The following is a 23,523-nucleotide window of genomic DNA, read 5'->3' on the forward strand; positions in this document are numbered from 1 at the left end:
ATATATCTAGTCGGGAGTGGTGCTGACTGAAAACAGATGATTTGGAGCGATTCGCGCGCCATATGTTGGTCATTCTAAGGACTTATTAAACTACCCTCGTATATCACAATTTCAAAAAAGAAATGTTAATTTTCAACCAAATAATTGAATTTTTAACCAAGAAAAGATGAGTTTTGAACGAAAACTGTTATAGTAGGTGTTGTATGTAAAAAATATTTTTATTTTAAATGAAAGAGAGTTGAATACATCCGAAAAATACCAATTTTAAGCAAAATAGGTAAATAATCATACAAAGTAGATTAATTTTTAACCTTGCATTTTGAATCTATAAAGATGAACAATGTTTTCCTATAGAGATGAATTTTCAATAAATTAGCGAAATTTTAACCAAACAAATTAATTTTCAAGAAAGCATTTCAATTGTTAACCAAGTTGTTTAATTGTCAGTCAAAAAATATGAATTCTCAACGAAACATTTTACAGCTTTGATAGTTCAACTAAAAACTATTTTTATTTTATATAAAATAGAGCTGGAATCATTTAAAAAATATCAATCTTCAACCAGTTGCATTTCGAATTAATAGAGATGAATTTTCAAATAGAATTATGAATTTTATACCAAAAAAATTAAATTTTAAGAAAGCAGTTCAAATTTTAACATAATTTTGTCATTTTCAACAAAAAAAATGTTAATTTTAAATTTAAAAAAAAGTTGAATTAATTACAAAAATATAATTTTTCTACAAAATAGTTTAATCCTCGAACAAAAATGATGAATTTTCAACTAGTTGCATCTTGAATTAATAAAAATGAATTTTCAGCTGTAATTACGAATTTTCAACCAAAGAAGGTGAATTCTCAACGAGAAATTAAACAGTTCATATATCAAATAAAAATATTTAGAGTTGAATTAATTTAAAAAAATTGCAATTCTTAACAAAATAGTTGAATCCTCGAACAAAAAAGATTAATTTCCGACCAACAAAATTAATTTTTAAAAAAGAAGTTTAGCTTTTAATCATTTTTTTTTTAATCAACAAAAATGAATTCTCAACGAAATAGGTTTTAGCTTTGATATTTAAACTAAAAATGTTTTTATTTTAAATCAAAAAGAGTTTAATTCATCAAAAACTAAAAATTCAAATCACCAATATTCAACAAAGTAATTGAATCTTCGAACAAAAAAGAATTAATTTTTAACAAAGCAATTGAACTTTTAACAAAATGTTGTAAGATTCAAGCAAAAAAGATGAATTCTCATCGAAAAATCTAATATTTGATATATCAAATAGAAAGATTTTTATTTTAAATAAAAAAGAGTTGAATTCATTAAAAAAATATCAATTTTCAACAAAGTAGTTGAATCTTCGAACAAAAAAGATTCACTTTCAACTATTTGCATTTTGAACCAAGAGATAAATTTTCAACTAAAATTACAAATTTTCAACCAAAAAAATTAATTTTTAAAAAAGCAATTGAACTTTTAACAAAATGTTGTAATTTTTAGACAAGGAACATGAATTCTCAACGAAAAATCAAATATTTGATATATCAAATAAAAAGATTTTTTTAAAATCAATAAGAGTTGAATTAATTCAAAAATTATCAAGTTTCAACAAAGTAGTTGAATCATCAAACAAAAAAGTTTAATTTTTAACTAGTTGAATTTTAAATTTATAAAGATGAATTTTCAAGCAAAAAAAAATCATTTTTATGATAGCGATTCAAATTTTAAATACATTTTTCAATTTTCAAACATAAAGGCCGAATTCTCAACGAAAAATGGAATAGTTAATACATTAACTAAAATAAAAAATGAATCTAAACAAAGAAGTTTAATTTTCCATCAGTTGCATTTTGAGAGAATAAAGATTAAATGTTTTCAAAAAGAGATTAATTGACCTGCCGCATCGAATAAGGGCATATGAAATTATTTCGCTGTGATTCGGAAGACTTCTGGAGGCTTTCAAAAACATTTTGTAATTTTAATTTTTGAAGGCTGTCTATATGTAAAATTTAATTGCGCATTTTTTTCTCCAGGAAAAAGTTGTAGCTTTATTAGTTTTATATGTAAGGGCAAAAAACGGACTTTTTTGGAAAAATCGATTTTCATTGGGTTTTCACTTCAGCTCGTGCTATGTCAGTCAGTTTTTGGAGTTTTGTTAATACAATTTTTATGGAATGCGCTTCGGAATGCCGTTCGACTAATAAAAGAAGAGAAATTAAAAAATTGATTAAATAATTTTTGCTTACGCCATTCAGTTTTTTGGCTTTAAATAGAAAACTAAAAAAGGTAATTTGACACGTGGATATAGCCTTACAAAATTAAAATTCGCACATGTATTTCAAAACTTGTAGGTCTCTTCTTACTCCCAGTAAAATAATTTTACCTGCCCTTATTCGATACGAAAGGCTCAATTTTCGAATAAAATAACGAAATTTGAACAAAAAAATTTAATTTTTAGGAAAGCAGATTCAACCTTTTAAAGTAGTTCAAACCTAAAGAACTTTGTTATGTGTACGAAGTTAAACCGTTTGAAATTTTAAAGTTTTTGTGAAATCCTTTAAAACTTGAAATCTTTGAACTCATGAAATCTGCCTGAAATATTTAAAAATATTTCTGCAATCCTTATAATCTTTGTGATGTCATTTTAAATAATTTGAAATTTTTTACACCTTTGAGAAATTTTTTTGAAATACTTCTGAAGACTGAAACTTTTTATAATCTTTTGAAATCCTTAAAATCAGTGAAGCCTTAGAAACTAAACAATTAAAAATTTAAAACCTCTAAAATGGAGAAATTTATATTTTAACGATAAAAAATGAAACATTATTAATTATGAAAATTTTGTAATCTGTTCCTATTCTATTTAGTACTAAGAAATATACCTAGTTGTAGTATGTAAACCTCAGTTGAAAGTATTAAACCACCACTTGCAATTTTGAAGATTAACTTATTTAAAGTTTTGTATCAAATGAAAAAAATATGTAAACGTATTTTTAATAATTTTTTGAAGTTATACATATACGTTCAAAATATTTTCAAATTACAGGAAGTTTTGCGGTTTCAGGTCTGCCTTAATGTTTCAAATTATACGGAAGATGCAATATGACGTTCGTCCACCAACTCAATTCAAGAAAGTGCTTGCCGTCTCTCACAGGTAATAATGATAATAATCACAAAATATTGAAATCAGATCTAGACATTAATTTTTTTTAACAATTGTAATTATACTTATATCTGATTAAAATATTTAGCCTTATATCTCGTCAACCGATATTGGAACAGTTGGAATCGATATGGCAGATGATTCACCACCGAGGTTGGATAAATATTCAAGCAGCAGAAGGTCTTCATGCCTTATTAAATACCGGCGGTTCCCTCTGGTTTGTTTCTAATTTGGCGAAAGCAACACTAAAGTACAAATATCAGGAAGAATTGGATCGAGCCGTTGATCTGACTTTCTCCATCTTTCATTTTGATATAGAAAACTGTACATTGGATCTTTTGAATAATGTTGTACCGCAATATTTGTACAATGCATTGCAGTAAGTAGAAAATTCTTTAAAGTTTACATTCAGTAAGGGGTCGTTCAAAAACTACGTCGCACTTTTGTTTTTCAGCCCAAAATGCTCTTAGAAGAGGGGAAATTATTGTATAGGCACCATATTGAATTCAATATGAATTGCTTAAGATTTAAACTCGAAATTTATTTCATTTTCAGCAAAAAAAAGTTGAATTCTTAACCACAAAAAATTCATTTTCTACCAAAGGTGATGAATTTTCAACAAAAGAGTTGAGTTTTTAAGCTGAAATAGTTTAACTTTAGAATAACATAAATTAATTTTTAGTCTAATGGTTAAATTTTCAATATTCAAAGACGAATTTTCAACCAAAAAGACGATTTTCTTTAGAAGACTGCTGAATTTTCAACTGAACACTTTTATATAAAAATTTTTCAATTTTTATTCCAAATAAGAAATGAATTTTGAATCCAAGATAGACGGCTTTTCAATCTAAGAATGCGAATTTTCAACAAAGTAATTGATTTTTCGAGCATAAAGATAAATTTTTAAGAAGGTATTGAATTTACAACAGAATAATTAAATTTTTCCCAAAATAGTTGAATTTGTAATCACATAGATGAATTTTCGACCTACAAAGATGACTTTTTTACCCAATGTTTACATTTTGAATAAACAAAAAAATAATGATCAACTTAACAATTGCATTTACACTCAAATAGTTGAACTTTAAAGCAAAAGGGATTAATTTTCAACATTTAAATATGAATTTTTAACCAAGTGTTCGAATTTTCAAACATAAAAAATTACACTTCAACCAAAAACAGTTTCATTTTCAAGCCAAAAAGATTAATTTTTAAAAGACAGTAGAATTATCAATCCGACAGTACGAGGTTTTTTTTTTATATAGAAAGACAAATATTCAATAAATTAGTTTAATTTTCTACAAAATAATATAATTTTAAACAAAATAGTTGCATTTTCAAAATAATAGATGATTTGTCAGCTAAAATATTGAAACTCAACAAAAATTTTAACAAATAAGTTTATCTCTTATCGAAGTAGTTGAATTTTTAATTTAAAAAAATTAATTCTCAACGAAAAATATCATATATAGTAGATATTCTAACCAAAAGTGATAAATTTCAAAACCAAATAGGCAAATCCGCCAGAAAACAGTGGAATTTTACACCGGAAGTAAGAGTTCTCTACTAAAAACTTAATTTTCAACAAATCAGTTTAATTTTCAAGTGAAAAAGATAAATTTTCTACAAAACTTTGAAATTTTCAATAAAAATTGGGATAGTTAAATTTACGGTTAAAAAAATTGATTTCCGACCGAAAGAGATGAATTTCAAAATCAAAGAGGCAAATTCCCTAGAAAACAGATTAATTTTGTGTCCGAAAATATTAATTTTCTACCAAAAACTTAATTTTCTTCCAAAGACTTCTTAATTTTCAACCAAAGACTTCTTAATTTTCAACCAAAGAATTGAATTTTTTTACGAATAAAATCGAATTTTTAAACCAGAAAGATAAATTTTCCAATAAAAAAATTGAATTCTTAAACCCAAAAGACAAATCTTTTACAAATCAATTTTATTTTTAACAAAAAAATTCATATTTAATCAAATAGTTGTCTATTTACGTAAACAAGATCAATTTTCAACCAAAAATGTAAGTTTGTAGTTGAAAAAATTAATTTTTACCAAGAAAAAAATGAATTTTTAACAAAACAGTTATATTTTTGACCAAAGAAATACATCTTTAAATTAAAAAATGAATTTTTCACAAAGCAATTCAACTTTCAACCAAATAATTGGATTGTCAATCAAGAATATCAATTTTGTAACAAAAAGACGAATTTACAACAAAATGCATATATTTTCATTTTTCATCTAAATTGATGCAAGTTAAATTTAAACGGGCCATTTTCAACCAATAATGGAATAGGTAAATTATCAGTTAAAAAAATTAATGTGAAATAAATAAATTTTTTAACAAAATAGTTAAATTTTCAAACGAATTGTTGAATTTTCAACTAAAACAGATTGATTTTTAACCAACAAAAAAATTCTACCAAAAGAGATGAATTTCAACATCAAAAAGGCAAATTCCCTAAAAAACAGATTAATTTTCTGTCCGAAAATATTAATTTTCGACCAAAAACTTAATTTTCCTCCAAATAGTTGTCTATTTACGTAAACACGATCAATTTTCAACAAAAAATGAATTAGTTTGTAGTTGAAAAAATTTATTTTCAGCCACATAAAAATGAATTTTTAACAAAACCGTTATATTTTTAACAAAGAGGTGAATCTTTAAATTTAAAAATGAATTTTTTTTCGAAATGTATTTATACTTTTAACCAAATAATTGAATTTTTAATGAAAAAGATTAATTTTGTACCAAAAAAGATGAATTTTCAACAAAATACATACATTTTCAACCAATAATGGAATAGTAAAGTTTTCAGATAAAAAAAAAGAGAATTTTTAACAAAATATATAACACCTCGATCAAATGTAGTTGGCGAATTTTCAACTAAAAATGATCAATTTTCAATAGATATAAAATAGTTCAATTTTCAGGTTAAAAAAAGGTTTTTTCAACCAAAATACAATAGTAGTCCTTTGTATTAAAAATAATTTAATTTGAGTGGAAAATACTTGGATTTTCTTATTGGATTCTATTGATTCAGTTCATATTTAAGTAGAAAAACTAAAAAAAAAAAAAACAAAGGGAAGCTTCTTAAAAACCGGAGAAAAAGGAGGAATTCTTTTAAATTAATTTTCATTTGTTCAAGATTTCAACGTGACGTAGTTTTTACAAATTGGACATGTGGATTTAAATTTAATAAAAATTTATTTTTTTTAGAAGCGAGGAACTAGTTGAACCCCAATCGTCTATTTTAGCAAAGTTGTGCGTTTACTGTATCTTTTCTACTCTCGAATATAACAATACGAGTCCTCAGCACGGAAATAGTAGAAAACGAACCCGACGAGATTTAGACGCGGAAGAATTGGACGCACTCGGTGTTCCCGCGAATAAAATTTTAAGACTGAACGATGCCGGAGATTCAAATCCAATGTTTGGATCGAATTCTCCGCAATCTCAAGGTCCAACTAACGGACAAAAACTCATCGTTTTGAGGGATCCACTCCTTGGAGCTTTGAAGACACTCTTCAATAATTTCACGTATCTGGCTGGAAGAAACGGCGAAGTGTCGCAACAAACTCATTTTATTCTACAGTTTCTGCGATTTATGGTGCAATGTGGAAAAGATCGGACGCGAGTCGTTCTAGAAGGATTGAACCCAGAATTGGTAAGTTTAAGATTCTTAATTTGTGCTTAAATAGGTAGTTTTTTGTTTTCTAAATTGAGCTCGACTTTTATTTGCTTTAAGAATTTAATGAGAATTCACGAGTATTTTGAATTAGGATTTAAAAAGTCGTATTTTCTATTTTATGAATAATAATTATAGTATTTAAATTTCGCGTGAAAATTTAATGGTTCAATTTTGAAAGGGCATTAAACTTAATTGATAAAATAAGTCACAATAATGGAAAATATATTATTCTCATAAAAAATACCTTATTCAGGGTTGCTACAATATCCCAATTTCCAAATTCTTCTTTAGACACTTTTTAGTTGTGTTTTCAAGCTAAATAAAAAGTAAATTAGTGTTTAAACGAATAATGAATTTTGTAACTAAAATTATGAATATTCATCCAAAAATATGATTTTTTTAACCAAATAGTTAATTGAATTTTGTTAGAAAAATAAATGTTGAAAAAAACAAAAAAAAAACACAATTTTCAACAAAATAGTTTTTTTTTCATACAAAAAAAAAAGATTTTCCAACCAAAAATGGAAGAGTTAAATTTTCAGTGAAAACAATTTCCAAACCAAAAAAAAATGACAGCAAAATAATTCAATTTTAAACCCAAAAGGCGCATTAACAAAGATAAATTTACAAAGCAAAACTAGAATAGTTCAATTTGCAGTTAAAAACGTCAATTTTAAACAAACGAAAACAAACGATTTTTCAGTCAAATTAATTAATTTTTAACTAAAAATATAAGTTTCAAGCAAAAATAAAATGGTAACATCTTCAGGTAAAAAAAATTAATTTTCAACTAAAAATAATTTCTTTAATTCTTTTTTTTCAATTTTTAAGAAAAAATTCTCAGCAAAATAGTTCATTTTTAAACCCAAAGGATGAATTTTCTACCAAAAAAGATACAGTCTCAATAAAATATATAAATGTTCAACTAAAACTATAAATTTTGAAGCAAAAACAGAATGGTTACATCTTCAGTTTAAAAAATTAATTTTCAACTAAAAAGAAACGTATTTTCAGTTAAAGAAATTAATTTTTAATCACAGTGACGAATTTTCAACCAAAAATATGATTTTTTGACAAAATAGTGGAATCTTCAACCCAAAAGGTGAATTTTTAACCCAATTTTTTTTCAAAGAAAGAAAGAAATTCTCAACAAAAAATAGAATAGTTAAATTTTGTACAAAACAGATCATTTTCTGACGAAAACGATTACATTTCTATCAAGATAGGTGAATTTTTAACTACAAATCGAATAGTTAAAGTTCATTTTTAACTAAAATGATGAATCTTTAACTAAAAAAATGTATTTGCAACCAAATATATGAATTTTCAACTAAAAAATAAACTTCCTACAAATAATAAAATAGTTAGATTTTCAGTTGGTAAAATGAATTTTCAACCAAAAAAAGAAAGGAATTTTCCACAAAATAGTTAAATTTGTAACCAAAGAAATTAATTTTTAACCAAAAAGGTAAAGTTTCAACTAATGAGAGTACTTTTCGACAAAAAAGACGACGAATAATTAAATTTCCGGTAAAAAACTTTATTTTTGGTAAAATCAAATTAAATTTTTAACAAAATAGTATAATTTTCTACCAAGAAGATTCAATTTTTATCAAAAGAGATACGTTTTAGACAAAACATGGAAGAGTTAAATGTTCAGTTAAAAATGTAAATTCTAAATAAGAAAAACTCATTTTTAACCAAAAAGATCAATTTTCTACTAAAATTGGTGAATTTTTAACAAAGTATAGGATTTTTCAACCAATTATTTAAATTTTTTAAGGATTTTTTAACCAAAAGAGGAATCAGTCAACAAGAATCTTAAATATACTTCCGAAAATTCGAATTTTCAATAAAATACAGGAATTTTGGACCAAATATTTGAATTTTGAACTTAAAAAGAAAAATTTTTTGAACCAAACATGCACGAGTTAAATTTTCAGTTAAAACAATTAATTTTCAACAAAACAATTAAATTTTGAAGAAAAAAAAAGTTTTTTCAAATAAAATGATGAATCATCAACCCAGTCATCACAGAGTGTCACCTTTTGTCACCTATTTTAGGAATTTGTCACCTTTTTCTCCAATTTTTGGGGTGTCTTATCTTTTGTCACTATTTTTCAGTTGAAAAAGTACAATTTTATTCAAAATTACAAATTGCACACAAACTTAATCTTAAATTTTTTATTTGAAAAGATAAATATTTTACCAGCCAGTTTAATTTTGAAGCAAGGAAGACGAATTTTCTACTAAAAAATATGACTTTTCTAACAAATGAGGATTTTTACACCAAAAAGATTCATTTTCTATCCAAAAATACAACTATTTAATAAATCAGTTGAAACTTTGATAAAAAAAGATTACTTTTTAAGAAAGTAGTTGAATTTAGATTCATTAGAAAATAAAAATATAATTTTTTTTAAATAAAAATAATTAGCTTTCAATAAAAAAGATCAATTTTTAACCATAGAAGATGACTTTTAAACAAAACAGTTAAATTTTCAACCCAATAGTAGAATTTTGAACCAAGAGATGAATTTTTAGCCAAATTGTGATTTTTTTTTAGCAAATAGTTGAATTTTCCACTCAAAAATACGATTTTTAAAGTAAAAGAGAATTTTTAATCCGAAAAATATCAATATTCGACAAAAAATATGACTTTTTAACAAAATAGTTGAATTCTGATTAATTCTGAAAAAGAAATATAATCCTTTTTTTTTGTTTTTAATAAAAAGAACTAACTTTCAATCGAAATAGATTTTTTGAACCAAGAGGTTAATTTTAAACTAAAAAAGGTGAAATTTTAAGAACCTAGTTCAATTTTCAATAAAATAAATAAACTTTCAAAGAATTTTTATATATAAAAGGTAAATTATCAACAGCTAAAAAAAAGATTTGTCGACCGACAGATAAATTTTCAACAAAAAAATATGAATTTTCTACAAAAGTATAAATTTTCGACCAGAAACGATGACTTTTTCAATCAAAAAAGATGAATGTTCAACCAAAAAATATTAATTTTCAATACAAAAGAAATGAATTTTCTGCCAAACAATCTCATTTTTCGTCCAAAAACGATTACTTTTTAACAAAAGACTTTAATTTTCAATAAAATAGTTAAATCTTTAACTAAATAGTAGAAATTGTAACCAAAAAGTAGAATTTTGAACCAAAAAAAATATTCAATAAAAATTCCATTCCTTGGTTGAAAGTTGAATGAATTTGTTTAAATTTCATTTTTTTCGTTAAAGATTCATAATTTTAGTTGAAAGTTCGTTTTTTTTTTGGTTTGAAAAATTGAATTAAAAATTTCTTTGGTTGTAAACAAGTTTTTGTTTTGTTTTTTTATTATTTCATGTTCTTGTATTTTAAATTAAATTGTTTGATAGAGAATTAGGCTTTTTAGCTTGACAATCCAACAAATTGATATAAAATTAAACTGTTTTGTAAAAAATTCGTTTTTGTTTTTATTGAAAATTCATTCGGAATGAAAATTGATCTACTCCATTTGTGGCTAGAAATACCACTTTTTTGGTTAAAAATGCAACATTTTGGTTAAAAAATTATGTTTTTTTTTTGTTCAGAATTCGTCTTTTTTGGTAGAAAATCAACTTTTTTTTTGTAAAAATCTAGTCATGTTCAAAATATATACTGTTTGGTCAAATCATTTTTTTTATTTTTTATTAAAGTTTTGTTGTGGGAATATCAGTTATAACATTTTTTGTTGAAAATTCAATAATTTGCTTAACATTATTTTTCATTCTTGACTGAAAATTTTTTCTTGGTAGAAAATTCACTTTTTGGTAGAAATTTCAACTATTTTTGTTTAAAAATTTAACGTCTGAGTTGAAGATTTGTCTATTTTGATTAAGGATGAAACTATTTTGTTGAAAATGAAAAAAATTGGTATAAAATTAAACTTTTTTGTAGACAATTCGTTTTTATCGTTGTTTTAATTTAAAATTAATTTTTCTTAGTAGAAATTCATCTGCTTAATTTTTTGGTTAAAAATGGAACTTTATGGTTTAAAAATGCAGACTATTCATCTTTTTTGTTTAAATAATCATCAATTTGGTAAAGGATTTAACTATGTTGTAAACAATTAAATGGTTTTGTAAAAAAATTGTTTTCATTTTGTTTTTAAATGGAAAATTAGTTCTCAGTGGAAAAAAACTTCTGGGCGTCTGTCGGTTTACAACAAATTACAACTTGTTTGTCTTATTTAACATTTGTTTATCGCCGATTTGTCACCTATTTTAGAAAAAAATGTCACCTATTCACCTTTTTGCAACTTCCAACTAACTATTTGAATTTTCAATAAAAAATTATGAATTCTCGACAAAAAATGTTACATTTGATATTTCAACTAAAAAGGATTTTAATTTTATACGAAAAATAGTTGAATTCAGCCATAAAAATGAATTTTCAACAAAATTATTTAAATCCTCAACCAAAAGAGAATAATTTTTAACCAAATAATTGCGATTTTTTACTTTCGAAGATAAATTTTGAACCAAACATCTACGAGTTAAATTTTCATTTAAAACAATTTTTAACTAGAAAACATAATTTTCAATGAAGTAATTCAATGTTGAAAAGAAAAAAAAAGTTTGACAAAAAAAAATGATGAGGACTCATAATTTTAGTTGAATGTTTATCTTGGTTGCAAATAGTTTCATTTTTATTGGTAAAAAATGAAACTGTATGTAAATTAATCTTTTTCGGTTGAGAATTAAACTATTTTGTTGAAAATTAGTTATTTTTTTTCGTTGAAAATTAAAGTTTACTACTGAAAATTTAACTATTCCAGTTTTGGTAGAAAATTTATTTTTTGTAGTTGAAATTCCAACTATTTTCGTCAAAAATTGAACTACTGATTGAAAATTCATGTTTTTGTTTTGAAGATTCTACTCTTTTGTTAAAAATTCATCTCTTTGGGTAAAAATTTGATCTTTTTCGTTTAAAAAGACAACGGTTTGGTTGCAAATTGAATTCTTTTGCTAAACATTTAACAATTCTATTTTAAAATTATCCTTTTTGTTTGAAAATTAATCTATTTTGTTGAAAATTCGTCTTTCGGAGTTGAAAATTAATCTGTTTTTATTTGAGGATGTAAGTATTTAGATGAAAATTCGTCTTGTTTTTTATTTCAACTTTTTTAAATTGAAAATGTTTTCAAATAGCTAGAAATATCAACTATTACATTTTTCTATCAAAATTAATTGTTTTGTTTGAAGATTCATAATTTTAGTTACTGATAATTTTAGGTTTTGGTGAAAAATTTTATTTTTTCTAGTTGAAAATTCATCTCTTTGGATCGAAATTTAACCTTTTTTGTCATAATTGGAACTGTTTGATTATAATTAATTAGTTTTTCGTTGAGAATTTTACTATTTTGTTGAAAAATTGTTTTGTTTGAATTTGGTTTGTTAAAAATTAATTTTTTAAACTGAAAATTTAATTAGCTATTTGATTTTTGTTGAAAAATAATCTTTTTTAGTAGAAAATTGATGTATTTTGTTAAAAATTAGATTTTTTGTTATGAAATTTATATTCTTATTGAAAATTCATCTTTCTAGTTGAAGATTGAACTATTTGGTTAAAAATTGATCTATTTTGTTGAAAGTACAATATTCTTACTGAAAAATTAAGTAATTTAAAGCGTTTAAAATTGAACTTAATATATTACCCACATTAATTTCATTTTAAAGAAATTAGTCCCCTATTTTCTTGAAAAATTTCTTATTTTCCCTGTTTTAAGTGAATTTTGACCTGTGAAGTCTGTTATCGATATAGTTGAAAAATGTTGTTTCTTTTACTTTTTCTTATGTAAGTTTCCTGTGTGAAGTTATTTAAAATAAAAATAGAAGTTCAAAACGATGGAAAATTTAACCCAATTAATTTTTCTACGGGTTAAATATCTAATTGGTTAAACATAGTAATTATTCGAATTGCTTGAACGTTTAACCGGTCAAACATGGAGCATTAATTAAAAGAGAATGAAACGTTATTCTGATTTTCTAGGTGCCTTGTCTTCTTAAAGCACTGCCAGAATGTTTTACAACCGACCTGCTCTTGAGGTTGTACGACATTCAAACAGCAATGGGACGAAAAGGAACTGCACGTGATCTGTGCATGTTGCGGAATATCAATTTGAAGCCCGCGAAATGAACGCAGGAACATCTTGTTTCTGACTAGTACAAGTAATACGTTATTAGTTGTACAATGTATATAATCCTTTTTTTTTAATGAATTTTATCCAAGTCAATTTAATCTTTAGATTGCCGAAAATCTGGGTGGCGTTTTAATTTCTTCCTACTAATAAACTGACATAAAATTGAGTTTTTGTTAAGAAAGGCCTTCTAAAGATTAAATTAGACCTTTCGTCTATTACTTGATCCCTGATTTAATTTATGAATTTATGATGAGTACTATTGAAAAATAAATATTTTTCAGTATTTGACAAATGATGCCTTTCGTTTCTTTTCATTGGAGACGTCAATGTCTCTATTTTGAAGTAGAATACACAATCTCAAGTAACTTTTTAAGTAATTTTATTTGTTTTCATTTAACAATATTTTTTTAAGACTTTAGTTGTATCCCTCGTAAAGTGTGGCTGCGGCAACCTTGAGTGCTGCTTCCTTGCCAACCAGCTTTTCAGCAATAGTTAATCCGAAAGCAAAGGTGGTTGCTGGACCTCTACTTGTGATGAGATTTCCTGAAAATTTGTTTAAAGATTAGCAAATTTCATACGTTGTTTTTTTTTAGTTCACAAAAAACAAACAAGTGTTACGATAATAAATAAAAGAAATATCGTACCGTCGGTTACGACTTGCTGTCCTTCGACGTATTTGTAGTCGCTCGTCAATTTATCCTTATGGAGGGGGACGGAAGTGACTTCCTTGCCTAGGGCAATTCCGTGGGATTTCAAGACAACAGGAGCAGCGCAAATTGCAGCGATTACCCCGTTTCTGGATTCCTGGTCCTTAAGCAAGCTTCCAACTTCCGCTGACTGAAATAAGGTTTTTTTTTTTAAATATAAAATTAATATTAGTAAAGGAATCTGTATTGTCATCGCCTTTCGCTCCCCTGGGATTCGAACTGCAGAGCTTCCAATTTCTGGTCGGATGTGTTCCCATTAAGCTACTAGAGAAATCGAGAGCAGAATCCTTTTTTAGAAATACACGCATTATTATGCCAGGGGTTAAAAGTCAAAATTGTCGAGGAATCTGTAGTATCATCAGAGAATAACAGAATTTCTTAATGTCCCCTTAGAACCCTTAAACTCGAGACCCTTCATTACATTGAACACTTCTTACAAAAATTGGAATATTCACGGTAAAATTGAAAATTACAAAATAAAATAATTTACTGAAAAACAATTTGTTTATGAATAATTTAAAGTTTTATTTTTAAATTAAGATTTAAGTTTATCAAAAATATATCTTAATTTTATAATTATTATAATTGCATAAAAAATTATATCCCAATAAAATAAACTAATTTAAAATAATAGTCATGATATTAAAAACAATCCATTTTTAAATCCATCATAACCAATTTTTGAATATTAAGAGTTTATAAAAATTATTAAACGGACGTAGATAGTTTATAATTATCAAATCTAGCAGATAAACAAAAAATAAATAAATTACAATCAAAATTCCTCGGAAAAGATACTTGACAGAGGTTATGTATTACTTGAAATCTTTAAAACTAACAAATTTGAAATACTCTTAAGGGCATGCGACACAGTGGAATTCCTACATTACCAATCTCTTTTTTCTATTGAACAAAATTTTTTTTTGAACCATAGAACTTTTTTTGTAAATCAAATATCGAACTCAAAATTTCAGGAGAGCATTAGAAGACATTATCCTACGTTTATGTACTGCATTTGAATCGAAATTTGGCAAAAAATTTCAGAAATAATTTTTTTTTTAAATTCCGATTTAAATGCAGTACATAAACGTAGAATAAAGTCTTCTTATGCTCTCCTCAAATTTTGAGTTCGATATTTCATTTACCAAAAAAGTTCTATGGTTCACAAAAAAATTTTGTTCAATGGAAAAAAGAGGTTGGTAATGTAGGAATCCCACTGTGTCGCATGCCCTTAATTTGAATGATTAGAAATTTTTACTAATTTCCAGCAGTGACTGAATTCCTAACTACAGGCCTCGCACTCACCACACTATTCAACTATTTTACACTTTTTTGAAACAATGACACTATTTTTTTTACTATTTCGAAAAAAATTACACGTAATACACTATTTTCAAATAAAAAAATCCAATTTATAACTAAACAAAATAATTTTCAACTAAATGAAACAAACTTTTATTCAAATAGTTGAATTTTCAACTAAAATAAATTTATATCAAAAAGGGCGAATTTTTAACATACTACATGCATTTTCTACTAAATAATTTGAACAATTGATGTGATTTTAGTACAAATTTTACTTAATTATTTTTTCATGTTATTTTTTCATTAAATTTACTCTGATGTATTTATTGCTATATCATGTACCTTAGAAAAATTTATTCTTTAAAAAGTAGTATCAATCAACATTATCATTGTATTTTTATGTGCATTTAATACCCCAGAACTTTAATATTTTCTTTAATTTCGAATGGTTACTTTTTTAAGTTCTGAATTTAACATTTTGAAGGGGGTGAGTGTTAAAACATTTTTAATTAAATTGTTAACGACTAAATATTTTTTAATTTTTAAATAAAGTTTTCATTCTTTTGGGTTTTAAAGATCTGGAGTAAACATTTTTGAAACTTCAATACTTTGTATTAAACATTATTTTGTATTAACAGTTTTTTTAAGATATAAATTTTAAAGTTTTATTTATAATATATTTTTTCGACATTTTCAACGGTAAAAATGAGGGAGAATTACTTTTTTATTTATTTCAGATAAAATTATCGCATCAATTAAAATCTTTTAAATCGTAATAACAATTTTTAACGTTTTGAAATTTTTTTATTTTAGCAATTTTAATCTGAAATCATTATATTTAGAGATTTTACAATTAACAAAAAATTTTTTTGAATTTTGAATGCTTTCAATTTATTTGGGATCATTGATTTTTTATAAAGAAATTGCTAAGCTTACAATTGGAATTTTTAAAACTTGAATCGCCTCGAGTTGAAAATTATTTTTATTTAAAAGTTAAATTTTTTTGATAATTCCCGTTTGGAAGGTTTAATTAGCTTTGAATTTTCAATGATAAAATTTAATACAAGCTTAGCATTATTAATGTTGTAAAAATTAATTTGTTAACAAGTATCCGCAATTAGTTAGTTTAAAATTTTAAATACTTTAAACCAAATCCCTTTTATTATAAGTTCCGTTAAGTTATACCAGAAAAAAGGTCCTCCAGGTTCAACTTTCAGAACCGAGCCCTTCCAACTGAGATTTTTTTTGTGTGGGTTCATCAATTTTATCTCAGTTTCTCGTCGACAAAAAAATTGGTAGATCTTCAAAAAGGTCGAGCGATCCTGGGTCAAGCTGGGTCTAATCCAATTTTTCAAGGATTTTTTGTCAGACAAATTTAATTTAAAAAAAAAAAAAAAAATTTTAATTCACAGCTCCATCTAGTCTGTAAATATATTTAGTGTACATTTAGTGTATTTATGAACAAGGATTCTTCTCTTGATCTCTCTAGTAGCTTAATGGGAAAGTCTCCGTAAAGCAATCGGAATTTCTGTGGTTCGATTCCTAAGTTGAGCGAAAGAAGAAGGTCTTTTTCAGAAAGAATTCAATTAATATTAATAACCTATTTTTATATTTTATAGTATCTATTATCTAGAATAATAGAAAACGAAGGACAATATTTTGGATAATGGATGAAAATTGATATCTTAAATTCAGAATTAATAAATAATATTTATTTTCAATATATAAACAAATAAACCGAATTCATTTTCGTTAAAAAATACCAATTTTTTGCAATAACCGATTTCCTGTGATTCCATTGGCTGAATATTATTTTTATCAAAACGTTTAATTATTGAAACATCGATTTTCAATTTTTCTCTCATTTTCCTTTTTTTTAAAATTCAGTGCTTGAAAATAGAAAAAAATTGAATTTTTAATCGTTGCAAATTCGAATGGCAATATTCCTCAATTTTTAACTGTTAAAAATTGATTTATTTAAAAAATGAAAAGCACTAACATTATTCAACATTGTTCAGAGATTCTTAATCTTATTCAAATTATAATTATTTATGTTGGATAATACCAATTTTCGATTAAAAAAATTCTATCGTAATCTAAAATTTCAATTTCCAAAGAAAATAACTGAAAGAATCCGAAATTGTTCAGCATTCTAAATTTTATTATTTTAAACAAAAATCATTGGATTTAGAGCTTATGATTTTTATTTTGAAATACCAATTTTTAATGTAGCATACCAACGTAACCTAAAGTTGTTGAAAAGTCGTAAATATTCTTTGAAATCAAATAATTTGGTGAAAAAAATACAAAAAATTCAACAAGAAAATTTTTCGGAATTCTAAATCTTCTTCCAAATCTAATGATTTTTGTTTAAAATAACCGATTTCCTGTAAAAAATGTTAATATGCCCGTGAATTGTTCTAAAATTGGATTTCTTCACTGATATCTATTTCGAAAACCGCTAGATTATTGTACTAACATCTATATTTTTTAATCCAATGAATGTTTACTAAAAATACCGATTAATGGTTTAAAACCCAAACATAACCTAAAATTGTTAAAAAGGTGTGAATCTTCGTATAAATGGATTTTTTAAAATGAAAAATACCAATTTCCAATGAAAAACACTAACATAATCCAAAATTGTTAAAATATTTTCAATCTGCTTCAACTTATTATTTTTGTCGGAAAATATAAATTTTTGATATAAAACGCTAACGTAACCTAAAATTATAAAAAATTATCAACCTTCTTTGAAATCTAAAGATTTTAAAATAAAAATGTCAATTTCCGACGAAAAACACAATACATTTGTAGCTTCTAACTATTATTTTAAACAATAATCATTTGATTTAAATATGATTTTTTTAAAATACCATTTTCAGGTAAAATACCCCAACATATGTAACTTAAAGTTGTTGAAATTTGTAAATTTTCTTTGAAATCTAATAATTTTGTATTAAAAATACCAATAAACACCGAGAAAACAACTTCATAGATAATTGTAAATCTTCTTCGAAATATAATTTTTTTTAATAATCCGACTTTCTGTGAAAAATATTCATACAAACCTTAAACTTTTTCAAAATTCTCGAATTTAAAATAATATATACACCTTCAAAATCTTATGATTTTTGTTTAAATATGTGAATTTTCGACAAACAAAGCTAAAACCCGAAAAACACAAATTGTTGAAGAAATTTTAATTTTTGAAATCGAATAATTTTTTAATAAAAATATCCATCTTCGGTGTACAACGCTAACATAAGCTGAAATTGTTGAAAATTGATACTCTCGTTGACGAGTTTTCTTTAAAAATGCTAGTTTTCGATGAAAGAAACTAACAAAACTTAAATCTTTTTGGAATTTTTTAGGCATTCTCGAAATTTCGGTATTCGGTATTAAAATTGTTTTTTACAATTCTAATTTCCAGCTAAAAACGCTGATACAAAACATGCATACGATTTCCGATAATCTAGTAGATAATTTTAAAGTTTTAATTTAACTGTTTAACTGTGGAATTAAAAGGAATTATTTGCAGATTTAATTATTCAATTTTATGATGTAAAACAACTTCAAGTATTAGGTAACATTTTTTTAGATAGGATTTTTTTTATAGCAAGATTCTATTTCAGAAATATTGTGTAATTTTTCTGGGAAAAGTTTACACTTACGGCTGCCAAATTTTTCCATCCAGGACCTCCGGGTAAAACGACGGCGTCGTAACTTGTACCTTGAACTGCATTTGCGAGATTTGCATCTGTGCCTAGTTTTACGCCGTGAGCACACTTTATGAATGAATCGTTGCCAATGCAAGCGATCGTAACGAGAACCTATAAATTAATTTTTTTTTAAAATCATTTCGGATTAAAAGGAAAAACAATTGTCAGGATTATAACTTGTTAAAAATTTTTAAAAAACTTTCAGTTTTTTTCGAAAGAAGCTTTAGAAAATACAAAGTGTATGTTTGCATAATAATTAATTCAGAATATGAATTTTTTAAACATCAAAATCTCACCCTTGCAAAATATAATACAATTTTACACTTTGGACAAATTTATAATGGCTGATCATTTTTATTTTTGTATCAGTATTGCAAATTAGAAATGCAATCATTTAAACTGTTTTGTTGAAAAGTAATCTTTTTGGATTGAAAATTCTATTATTTTCGTAGAAAATTCAAATTTTTTCTGGAGAATTCGCCTTTTTGTTTTTCAAATTCATCTCTTTTGATCCAAATGTTATGTTTTTTTGATTGAAAATGCAATTGTCTGAATAAAAATCGATTCGTTGAGAATTAATTTTAAAAAATTTTAAATTCTTTTGTTTTTTTTTTTTTTGGCTAAAAATTAATTTTTTATCTGGAAATTTATCCTTTCTAAGTTGGAAAATTAACTATTTACTATTCATTGTATTTTGTTAAAAATTCGTCTTTTTTCATAGAAAATTAATGTTTTGTTTGTTGAAAGTTTTTTCTTTGTGGGTCGGGATGTAACTATTTAGTTAAAATTCTGTCGTCTTTTGTTGTTAAAAGTTAATTTTTAAACTCAAAGTTTGACTTCTATTTTATGTTAAAAAAACAGAAAAGTCCTCTCTTTCCTTGATAATTCAACTTTTCGGGATGAAAATTCAACTGTCTACTAAAAAATTGGTCTTTTTGTCTTGAAAATTCAACTGGTTTTGATTGAATTCTAATCTTTTTTTATTAAAAATTCGACAATTTGGCTGAAAATGTACTATTGAAGGTTGAAAATTCAACTATTTGGATAAAGTCGTATTTTTCGGTCGAAAAATCAAGTGTTTTGTTGAAAATTCGTCGTTTTGGATTGAAAACACATTTTTTATAGTAGAAAAGTAATGTGAAAATGCTTTTTGTTTTTTATTTTTCAGTCAAAAAATAAGATTTTAAAATTATGAACGGTTTTTTGAACCCAAAGAACTCGAAATGAAAAGTGAAATTGTGAAAATTATGAATAAACGAGTGATTGTTTTTCACTTCTTTGGAAATTTTACTAACATGTAAAATTATTTCATATGAGGTACGAATCAGGAACAAAAGTTTATTTTAATATATACAAAGAACCCGAAATTGATAAACATACCCCGGCACGACGTAAAATGTCGGAGGTTATTACAGTTTCCATTTCTTCGGAACCTTCAGCCACAACCAAAATCGCGGTTTTCGACATTTTTGAACAGTAACTTCTAGAAAACTTCGAAAGACTAATTTTAAAATGCGTAGTTAAACACTTTTAACCTATTCTAAAAATAAAGAGGGGGTCGATTAAAATCATCTTATCCAAAATAATCTCTTCTTTTATCACGAGTAGAAAAACCTTGATAACAGAATAAATATCGTTTGATAATAGGCTTGATCATTCGATTTTTTATTGATCACTCTTCTTTCTTAATTTTTTTAAAGATAAATATAAAAATTCTGTATTTTAATTATATTTAAGCACGCAGGATTCGAAAATTTGGGAATATTCTTGTAATCATACTTACCAACTGGAATTATTTTTTTTAAATCTATTTTTTACAGTTTTTTAAATAAATTAATTACGAAGACCAACAAGAGGATAAGAAGTAGATACCGAATGAATTACAAAGTCCGTTGCTGTACATTTGCAAATTTAGGTTTTATTATAGCTGTTACTGTTGTTCACCTACTTGAGGACATTTTGTCAATATGATTGATCATGTCTAATGACTATTTATAAATTTAATATCTGAAATTGAGGGAATTTTATCGTTGTTTTATACAATCAATAAAACATGCATTCTTGAAGTTTTTCAATTTGGAATAGAGTTTCAAAACGCTGACTTTTTGAAATTTAATAATATAAAATTGAATAACAATAGTTTGAAATTAATTTTTTCAACTGAAAATTTAACTATTTTATTCTTGATTGAAAATTGATAATTTTTTGTACAAATTTTGTTGAAAATAGTTCTATTTGGTAGAAAGTTTGTCATTTTTTTTTAGATTTGACCGTTTTTTTGTTGCAATTTTTTCTATTTATTTACTGAAAAATCCTTTTTAGTTCAAAGTTCAACTTATGTTGATAAGTCGTGTTTTTTGGTGGAATTTAATTATTTTTTATCTAAAATAAAAATATTTGTTGGTTGAAATATTACTCGCTGCGTTTTTTGTTCGGAATTCATCTTTTTTTAAATAAAAATTTACCTATTTAGTTAGAACGTCAACTCTTTTGTTAAAAATTAATTTTCTTGGTGAACATTCATCATTTTACATGAAAATAATATTATTCCAGTTAAAAATTAATAATTTTAGTTGAAAATTCATCACCTTGTTTGAAAACGTAACTATTTTTTTGAAAATATTATTTTTTTGTTTGAAAACTATTCCAATTAAACATTCTACCATTTCAGTTGAAATTCATCTCTGTCGTTACAAAATTATCTCTCTTAGTTGAAAGTTCGTCTTTATGGTAGAAATTAATTTCTTGGTTGAAAATGTATATTTTTGAGTAAAAATTTAGTTATTCTCGATAAAGATTCATAATTTTCGTTGAGAATTCATCACTTTTTTTGAAAACATAAGAATTTTTTTGAAAATTTTCATGAAAAATATTTTTTGGTTAAAAATTATATATATTTTTGAAATTTAACTATTATAATTGAATATACTAAATTTTGATTAAAAATGAATCTCTTTGATTGAACATTAAATTTTTGAACTATTCCGTTTCTGGTTGAAAAATTATCTTTTTTAGATGGAGATTCGTCCTTTTTTTCAAAAAATTAATCTTTCTAGTTCAAAATTCAATTCTTTTGATTAAAAATTCGTAATTCTAGTAGGAAATTCTTTTTGGTCTAAAATTCGACTGTTCTTTTTGAAGATTCGCCATTTTAGTTGAAAATTCATCTCTAACTATTTAACTTTTTGTTGAAAATTTATGTTTTTTAGTAGAAAATTCATGTATTTTATTGAAAATCCGTATTTTAGTAGAAATTAATTTTTTAATTTAAAATTAATTTTTAAACTGCAAATTTAATTTCCATTTTTGGTTAAAAAATTCTTTTTAGCTGAAAATTTCTTCTTTTTTGGTAAAAGTTAATCTTTTTTGTTGAAAATTCAATTCTAGTTAAAAATTCATCATTTTAGCTGAACAATCTTCTTTATTTAATATTCTACTATTCCAGTTAAAGATTTGTATTTTTATTTGAAATTTAATCGCTTTGTTCGAAAACGTAATCTTTCTTTTTTAATTTAACTATTTTCTTGAAAATTATTATTGTTTGGAAACTTATTTTTTTACTGCAAATGTAACTATTTTAATTGGATATTTCATCATTTTAATTGCAAATGCTAGTCTTTGGTTAAAAATTAATTTTTTTAATAAACAATGTAACCATTGCGTTTTTGGTTTAAAAATGATATTTTTTAGTTGAAAATTCGTCTTTTATATATACATATTAATCTTTTTGATTGAAAAGTCAATTTTCCTAGTAAACAATCATCATTTACTTACAGAATCATTTTTTTTTTTTTAAATTAAACTGTTCCCTTTAAAGATTTACTATTTAGTTGAAAATTCACCTGTAACTAATAAACTTTTTGCTGACAATTTATGTCTTTCGGTTAAAAATTTATACATTTTGTTGAAAATTCGTATTTTGATAGAAATTCATTTCTTGGTTGAAAATGAAACTGTTCCAGTTGAAGATTTATCTATTTAGTTGAAAATTCGTTCGGCTGAAACATTTTTTTTAACTGAAAATTTAACTATTCCATTTTTAGTTAGAAATTCAAGTATTCAAGTTAAAAATGCATCATTTTAGTTGAAATTTCGTATTATTGGTGGAAAATAAAACTACTTGGTTAAAATTTTATCTCTTTTCTTAAATTTTCATCTTTTTGGTTTAAAATTCATCTATTCCAAGTAGCAGATAGCCATTTTTGTTGGGGTTGAAAATAATTTTTTTTATTGAAAAATGAACTATTTCATTTTTGGTTGAAAACTGGTATATTTTCGTTAAAAATTCGACTATATGTTTGAAAATTGATATTTTTAGTTAAAATTTCAACTATTTGATTAAGAATTCATGAATTTGTTGAAAAGTCGTCTTTTTTATAAAATAAAACTTTTTTCGAAGAATTATTTAATCGCATGGACTGTAGAGCCAAGTTCATGAAATGATTAATAACGTTTTTATTATTATTTAATTAATGGATGGTGCGAATATATTTAAGAATATCTCGTAATATAATGTGTTCAATCTTTCTACATTTATCATATTAATTGAATCCCTGTAACTTGATAAATCTAGAAAAAATCTGGAATTGAGTGTTGTCTTTAAAATTTGGAGAATCAAAATCCGAACACTATAACTTCTCGGACTGGTGGTCTAAATATAAAATTTTTTTTGTACAGTATTTGAAAAACGCTATTAATTTATCAATAATAAATACTACTAAAAAATTGAATATTTTAAAG

At 24.7% G+C, this 23,523-nt stretch overlaps 2 protein-coding genes across 2 annotated transcripts in view; one reads left to right on the top strand and one right to left on the bottom strand.

Annotated features, from left to right (window-relative positions):
* LOC117178287 (mediator of RNA polymerase II transcription subunit 24) overlaps positions 1-13,094 on the top strand; it is a 31,900-nt gene extending 18,806 nt beyond the window's left edge. Inside the window, exons 7-10 of the mRNA XM_033369652.1 lie at positions 3,072-3,161; positions 3,259-3,549; positions 6,403-6,850; positions 12,899-13,094. Of these exons, the coding sequence (XP_033225543.1) occupies positions 3,072-3,161; positions 3,259-3,549; positions 6,403-6,850; positions 12,899-13,045 (976 nt within the window). The 3' untranslated portion in view covers positions 13,046-13,094. The remainder of the gene's footprint in view (positions 1-3,071; positions 3,162-3,258; positions 3,550-6,402; positions 6,851-12,898) is intronic.
* Positions 13,095-13,464: 370 nt separating this feature from the next.
* Positions 13,465-20,254, bottom strand: LOC117178887 (protein dj-1beta-like). The gene is made up of 4 exons (XM_033370414.1): positions 20,164-20,254; positions 18,736-18,894; positions 13,694-13,886; positions 13,465-13,592 (listed from the first exon to the last, which is right to left on the bottom strand). The coding sequence occupies exons 1-4, from the start codon at positions 20,248-20,250 to the stop codon at positions 13,465-13,467; spliced, it is 567 nt and encodes a 188-aa protein (XP_033226305.1). The 5' UTR covers positions 20,251-20,254.
* Positions 20,255-23,523: the final 3,269 nt, after the last annotated feature.

The sequence above is a fragment of the Belonocnema kinseyi genome, chromosome 8, assembly GCF_010883055.1.
Source record: "Belonocnema kinseyi isolate 2016_QV_RU_SX_M_011 chromosome 8, B_treatae_v1, whole genome shotgun sequence".
Lineage (NCBI taxonomy): Eukaryota > Metazoa > Arthropoda > Insecta > Hymenoptera > Cynipidae > Belonocnema > Belonocnema kinseyi.

Coding starts and splice junctions, on each gene's coding strand:
- LOC117178887 (XM_033370414.1), bottom strand. CDS start 20,250: ATGTCGAAAACCGCGATTTTGGTTGTGGCTGAAGGTTCCGAAGAAATG. Junction 13,887..18,735: donor GATGGAAAAATTTGGCAGCC/GTAAGTGTAAAC, acceptor ACCTTATTTCAG/TCAGCGGAAGTTGGAAGCTT. Junction 13,593..13,693: donor ACAGCAAGTCGTAACCGACG/GTACGATATTTC, acceptor ACAAATTTTCAG/GAAATCTCATCACAAGTAGA.